Here is a 7,395-nt window from a genome sequence, read left to right as displayed (position 1 = left end):
TAGTGTTTATGCTAACTTGTCATACGTGTTTGAAAACCATGCATGTTAGCAACCCTGGGATAGGAGGGAATCAAAGCGGACAATATATGATAGGTGTGGGCCACTACATTACTTTACCATAAATGTTTTGGGTGTCGGGCTCAGAAGTGAGCTCGTGTCACCAGGAACAAAACCGTAAAGACAATAAGGCTCAAAGCGAACAATATATGATAGGTTGGGCCGGGCTGTTACAGTTTATTTTTATTATCGTATAATTATGTAACCTTTTAAAAAAACAAAGTTCTTAAACTAAGTATAGTCTATTATCTAGATCATGGATTTAATGAGTTTAGTCGTGAAGCTCAAATCAATCTAATATATCATCATCTCAATATTAGAGAAAATATCATGTTGAAGTTTTTTCATAGTCATACCATATTGTTTTACTAGTTATTTGCGTTATATTTGGATTTTTCAAGGTAACTAAGTCACGTTAGGGCAACTACTACTTAATTTAATTTTAAATTTGGATTATGCAAGAAATCAGATAAGAAAATTTTAAAATTAATTTTTTAGGTCAAATTTAATAACAATAGCAAATAATTCTTTTTTTAAAAAAAAATTATTCAAGTCTCGGGGGCAAACCATGTTCACTAGTATCATACTAAAAGGAAACAAGAAATTCAATAAATAAAAATAAGCTAAAGGTATTCAAATGAAAATTTAATGGAAATGATTTGGTACTAACTATTTATGTGATGTTTGGCATCGTAGACTAACCATATTTTTGGAGAAAAAAATAAATTTTTTTAGTTTTAAGTTAATTTTTTTTGTGTTTTTTTAATCTTTTTAATGTGATAATGTCAAAAATAAATTTTAAAAAATAAAAAATAAATTATTTTAATGCATTTCCAAGTAAAAACACTTTGAAAAATAAATCTTATGATAATATCAAACAAACACTTAAACTTGTAACTTTAACCTCTCTTAAACCTCATTTATTTGCTAGAAAGTACTTTTATTTTGGAAAGTGAAATTTGAAAAATTTAATTATTTTTTAATGTTTTGTAGTGTTATGAAAAATAAATTGAAAAATATTTTCTAATATTTGACTATATCATGGAAAATAAGTTGAAAAATAATTTATTAATGTTTTAATTTCTTTCAAGTTAAAGGACAATGAAATTGAAAAAAAATCTAATTTCATAAATTATTGCTTATAAAATAAATAGCAATCAAAATAATGAAGAATTCTGACAAATAAAAATTTGAAAGATGATAAAATTAAAAAAAAAAGCACTCAAGTTCATAAATTATATCAAATAAAATAAATAGTAATTAAAAAATAAAAACTAAATATAATGGATAAAAATTTCAATTAAAAAATATAAGAGAAAAAAAATTATAATTAAAAGAATGAGAATAAAAGTTGATATAATAAATAAATTTTAAAAGAAAAAATTAAACTTTAATAAAATCAACAAATAACAAGATATTTTTAGATTTTTATAACTTCTAAAAAGTGTTTTTACTCAAAATAAAATAAAAACATTTTAATGAAAAATAAGTTAATTTTTTTAACTAAGAAAAAATATGAAGTCAATTTTTTTAAAATGAAAATAAATATTTTTTATTGTTAAATTTTTATAAAAATAAAGCGGTTTCAATAAACCACTATCCATGAAACAAAGGCTCTCGGACCACCAACAAACATTGTTGTCAAAATCACGAGTTGACTCTTAAAATCTTGTGATTTTATAAGTCAACATATATATAATATGTCAAAGCAAGTTAAAACTCAAAATCGATCAAACTCGGTTAAAATCGGTAAAATCGAATCGATATTATGAATTTGACCGATTTTGATCGAGTTTGACCAATTCAAGTTTTAACCCCCAAAAGTTTAAAAAAATTACTTATGGCATCTAGAAAAAATTCTTCTGGTAATAAGTTTGATGTGGAATGGCAACATGGTATAGATATTAATAAGAATTTTAAAAAAAATCAGTATAAGTATTGTCAAAAAATTATCAGTGGAGGTAATTTTTCATTTCAAACAACATTTGACTTGAATTGTGATTTGGAGATTCAAATTGATGATATTGGTGTTGGTACTAGTAGTAGCGCTAATGTTCATAATATTGGTATTGGTACTAGTAGTGACACTAATAATCCTCTTGATGCTAATGATATTGATGAATGTTTGAAAAATAATGACAGAGATAAAGGTAATGAAGCTGGTTTTAGTTTATATGACACACCAGCAGATTATTTGTTTTAAGTTTGTTAATTATTAGTTAATGAAAAGTTATTTAAATTATATATGAATTTTTATTTTAATTATGTATTTTAAGATGTTTGAACTATGTATGAATTTTTATTTAAAATATATATTTTAAAATGTTTGAATTATGTATAAATTTTTATTTGAAGCGTGAATTTTTTTAATATATTTTAAAATTTCTTATACTTTTATAATTTATTTTTATAATTCAAGTTTATTTTATATTTTTCGTGTTGCAAGCCCCGTAACAGTACCCCCACCAAACTCAATATTCAGTTGATGGGTTTGTGCTCGGAAGGAAAGGTCAAGGTAGCAACAGAGTCCATGGGTGGTGATCAAAATATATCTGCTGATTATGGGCGTTTTGTTGCTCTTTTGGATTCCTCGGCGAATTTGAAGTCGCTCGAACTGGGTATAGAGGCACTTGAATTGTTGAAACGGTTTCGCTTTTGATGTTCAATTGAATAATCAACTGGTTGAAATGCATGCGAATGCGGAGATGGACGCCGTATGTTTGATAGAATGCGCGAAAGAAACATGAGGTCTTGGCACTCCTTGATAAATGCATATGCCGCAAATGGGCAGGGAGTTGATGGTCCATTGTTTGTTGAGGAAATGAAAAAAGGTTACGGTTGCAGCCCAAGTCGGAGACTTTCGTTGGCTGTGTTCATGACATGTGCTTGCGCTGGGGCTGTGTAAGAAGGTTTGCTACACTTTCTGTCAATGAGGATTGAATACGGTGTTCCTCCTGGGATCGAACACCATCTTGGGGTTGTTGATGTTCTTGGGAAAGCTGGTTTTTCATATGAATCTGAGGAGTTTGTTGAGAGGATGCCATTTGAGCCCACGGTTGAGGGTAATTAGGCATTTTGCATGAATTCACGGGGATCATGAACTTGAGAATCCAGTAGAGTAGTTGTTAGTTACTCCTGATCCTTCTGAAGGCAACGATAATATAGTCCCGTCTTCCCCAAGAAAGAAGTACAATGCTAGTGATATGCTGGCGGAGAAGAGTACGGCCGCTGAATTTCAGTGCCCAAAACCTTACGAGGGAGAGGTTTATGAGATGTGTGATTCACGACATTGATGAAGAGAACTTGCTGTCCAACAGCGAACTTTTGGTAGTTGCTTATGGTTTGATTACCACCCCGTCAAGGCCAACTGTTGCGATGGAGCTTATTGTTTGGGATAGTAAGGTTATTGGGTACAACTGTGTTTAAGATTTCGATGATGAAGCCACCAATCTATTGGCATAATTTCATTTGCAGCCCTTGAAATGCCGTAAGCAGTTCCTTGTAGATATATCATACTAAAAATATAATTTAGCTGATGACAAATTCTGTATCAAATCAATGTTACACATTCTTTTACATACAATTATGAATGCGGATCCTGTCTTCAGTTCTGTGGATACACATGCTCAAATCTTTGAATGTCTTTTGCAACCTTTGTTTAAGAGGCGATGAAACCTACGGGTGGCATTTTATAGCATGGAATAATTGAACGTAAAATATTTGATTATTTGTGCTAGGAGTTAAGAATTTGTATCAAGAATGAAGGGACGGTTGACTATTTCTTTTGTCAGTCACCGCTTCTATCACATCTCGTGATGGGACTCTAAGGCTCGCTTTCATTATATCATAAACTGTAAAACCAATCGCCACGGAAGGGACAACCTGAAAGGCTTATAAAAAAAAGCAGTTAGAAAAAAGCAATCGCACAGGAATTATCGCAACAAGAATAACAAGGGGCAGGGTTTCTCCACCTTCAAGTAGTTGATGCTAAGCCCTGAAAATAATTGCTTCCACCCTTGCTTCTGCATTATCATAATAAGGGTTTCCATTGTTCCTTTTAACTCTGCGTTATTTGACACCGATAGCCTTTGAACCTATTAAGATGATTTTCACTAATTACTATCTATTCTCGCAACCAAGCCTCATCTGACACTAGAAGCAAAATTACCTGCATTTGCCTTCTAACAACATCAAGAGGGTATGTGAAGGTCTGGCCCAATAAACCAGCAACAGAGCCGCATACCATTTTCACCACAATGTCTTTCTTGTGCTCCTCAGGGACATGTCGTTTCATCTCCTCATAGAAGTAAAACTTCAAACCAGCATAAGGGAAGATTCCATAAAGAGATGGAGCTGACAATGATGTTCACTTATTAATTGGAAAAGCCTCCCAAGAATGGGAAGACAAAATTAGAAGAGAAGTTTACAAAAGCTAAGTGCTACATACCCACACCACGATAGAGACCTCTTAGCCCAGATTCCTTAAGAGTCTTTGAGAAACAATCACGGATTCCTTTATAAACTAGTTCCATACCAATTACCCCATTAATATTAGCTTTTGATGAACTGACAATCTGCACTATCAAAATCAAATTGGGAAAGTGAAAATCAACTAAATCCTCAATTTTATATAAATCTTGAGCTTCAGAGGAAGGGAGGATGAACACATTCTAACAAGATGCTCAAGATCACCAGGAGCAGCCAAACCCAATGGACAGTAATGCAGTGATGCTGTCCTGCCTCAGCATTGCTGCATAAAGAGTTTGGCACGTCTCCAGGCCCCCCTAGTCAGTTAGGTGAGCTAAATAAATGTGTGCGGGCGTAAAAAAGAGTTGCTTTTTGTATAAAAAAAGAAAAGGGTTAAATATTTACCTGGTAAGCCAATTTTGTTCTAACCAAATCAAGAGGATATGTAAGAAGCACAGCTGTTCCTCCAGCAAATGATCCTGCCACGAGATCCAGTACAGGACCCCTCCCATTATCAGGAAAACTGAGGATTATCCATCTACGATATTGCTCATAAGTCATGTAATGCAGGGCAGCATAAGGTACAATCCGCGCAACACTAGCACCGTTTCCTCTGCCAATAACCCAAAATATACGGTTAAAAGAAAAAAGAGAAAATGGGAACCTTCACATGACTGAAAATGAATAACTGGGGGATCCACCTGTAGAAACCCATAATCCCCTCTGTATGTGAAATCTTTTTAAAGGATCCAAACAGCCCAACAGACTTGAATTCATCTCTTCTGGTCTGGAAAGTACAACACAAATCGACTCCTTTTCATCCAAACAAGGTTAAAATTTACAGATTATATTACACAACATAATTAATTACTTGTATTTAGAGCCAGCATGAAGTCTAGAAATATATAGAACTATAATCACAGAAAGGGTATGACCTATATGAATATGACCTAATAAAATGGAAGAAAAAGTTTAGATTTGCAGCCCTAGCCCCTATGTTACCCCAGACAGGCATAAGCTTCACGAAGGCTCAGAAAACAGTCGGACTTTCTGATAAACCATTATAAGATTGGTGGCTTCTGGGGAAATTTCATGAGCAAATATACTAACCTGACTAGTCTTCTAAAAGCACATTCTTATTTATGCAAAGGTGCTACCAGAAAGAATTATTATGAAATTCTGCTCAGGACAAGTTATACCAACAAAGAGGTGAAAAAACAAGAAAGAAATAAGAACATCTGAAACAGAGTATTACATTTTAAATCCATTACCATTACCATTACCGTTTAATGAATACAAGTACATGTATCGCATCACACCACTGTGTATTACAGAGAAGAAAATATCGACTGATATTGCTGATGACTCTGCATGGGGACACCACCAATCCAACTTAAGGAATGCCTCTGGCCAGGGATACAATCAGATATAATGCTTTTTTTCTTTTCTTTTTTTCAAAATATAAAAATAATTTAAATTTGAGGATTAATGATGTCGAACTTTAGCACGGTATTTTTTAAAAAAACTAACAGAATAGTCCTGGATAAATATGAGGAGAACAGGGAGTATTGGAACTGAAAACACCTGCCCAGTTGATTTCATTAACTTTTCCCCAACGTAGTTGGCTAATAAATGCTTCTACATGTAGTATATGTAAAATGAAGCAAACTACTGACGAAAGGAAGACTGGTGGAAGAAGAAGATGAATCGCTCTCAGGAACCACCGGCAGAAGTGTTTTTTTTTTTAATTTAAAAAAAAAAGGAAGAAGCTTGAATCCAGAAAGGCCCATACTCCCTAAGTTACTACAAATTCCAAGAAAGAAGCCATCTCCTGTATATATTAATTTATGAGCTCATAAATCATAATCCAAGTTCACCAGTAGTCAAAACAAGTCCAAGAATTCCAATATCTCAATGAAAAAAAAGCGAAAACCCCATCAAGAAAGAAGGAAATAGAGTCTCTGTCAATCATGTATAACCAAGAAAACAGAAAAATCATCTTTTAGCCAAACAAAATCTTGAGAACCACGCCATAGAAGAAAGAAACCAATAATACCTGAAACAAAATCTTGACACGTTCAAGGGGAGCTACAACAGTCTTTGCAAAGCCACCAGCAACACCCCCAGCAACTAACTCTTTAGCAAACACAGGCATGGCCTCTATTATCTCATCTAACAGCATACCCATCTCTCTTTCCTCTCTCTTCTTTGCCGTTTTCTTATATATATTCAGAGACTATAGAGAGAGAAAAAGCTTTCAAGTTTACATCTAACAGCAAACAAGCATCTTTCTTTCCGTTAGAGGAAGAGAGAAAGAAGGTTAGGAAGAAGAATCGAAACGTTTCAGCTACCTAGAGGGCGTGTCGCCTGCTTGTGGTTTTTATATGTTCTGGACAAACTGAGCTGACTAGTCAGAAAAGACCAACGCTTTGTCAGAAACGTTTCTTTTCCTTTTCTTTTGTAAGAGAGACAAGGCAAAATTATTGACGAGTGACGCAAAATTATTATTTTTTAGTTTTTTCAATAAACAATTAAAAAAATGTATTATTTAAAAAAAATAAGAAAACGAATTTAAAAAAATAAGAAATACATATAAATTTAAAATATTTTTTGTAAAAAAATCAAAACTTTAATTTATAATAGTCATTTTAACATTTAATATTCCTTATAATCTAATTTTACAATATTAATTTTATTTTTTTCAAATTAAAAATTATTATGAAAACTTTATATTTTTAACAAAAAAAATCTTCATAATAATAAAATTTAAATTTATAAAACTAAATAAATATAAATAATAATAATTTTTATCTTTTATTTTATGTTCATGCTAAAAAATGCTTTTATATAAAAGAAAATAAATTTTATTAT

General features: G+C 32.2%; 2 protein-coding genes across 2 annotated transcripts; one reads left to right on the top strand and one right to left on the bottom strand.

The window, feature by feature from the left end:
• Nucleotides 1–2,542: 2,542 nt before the first annotated feature.
• Nucleotides 2,543–3,350, top strand: LOC105119096 (pentatricopeptide repeat-containing protein At2g15690-like). Its single transcript, XM_011017196.1, has 4 exons — nucleotides 2,543–2,675; nucleotides 2,763–2,888; nucleotides 2,967–3,119; nucleotides 3,208–3,350. The coding sequence occupies exons 1-4, from the start codon at nucleotides 2,543–2,545 to the stop codon at nucleotides 3,348–3,350; spliced, it is 555 nt and encodes a 184-aa protein (XP_011015498.1).
• Nucleotides 3,351–3,485: 135 nt separating this feature from the next.
• LOC105119095 (mitochondrial substrate carrier family protein P-like) lies at nucleotides 3,486–6,937 on the bottom strand. Its single transcript, XM_011017195.1, has 7 exons — nucleotides 6,581–6,937; nucleotides 5,226–5,311; nucleotides 4,930–5,137; nucleotides 4,505–4,631; nucleotides 4,226–4,410; nucleotides 4,029–4,151; nucleotides 3,486–3,939 (listed from the first exon to the last, which is right to left on the bottom strand). Exons 1-7 carry the CDS (start codon nucleotides 6,710–6,712, stop codon nucleotides 3,811–3,813), a joined length of 990 nt encoding a protein of 329 aa, XP_011015497.1. The 5' UTR covers nucleotides 6,713–6,937; the 3' UTR covers nucleotides 3,486–3,810.
• Between the last annotated feature and the right edge of the window lie 458 nt (nucleotides 6,938–7,395).

The sequence above is a fragment of the Populus euphratica genome, unplaced genomic scaffold (assembly GCF_000495115.2).
Source record: "Populus euphratica unplaced genomic scaffold, PopEup_1.0 scaffold2469.1, whole genome shotgun sequence".
NCBI classification, from domain to species: domain Eukaryota; kingdom Viridiplantae; phylum Streptophyta; class Magnoliopsida; order Malpighiales; family Salicaceae; genus Populus; species Populus euphratica.
Note: the sequence above shows the minus strand (reverse complement) of the source record. Positions and strands in the feature narration are given on the sequence as shown.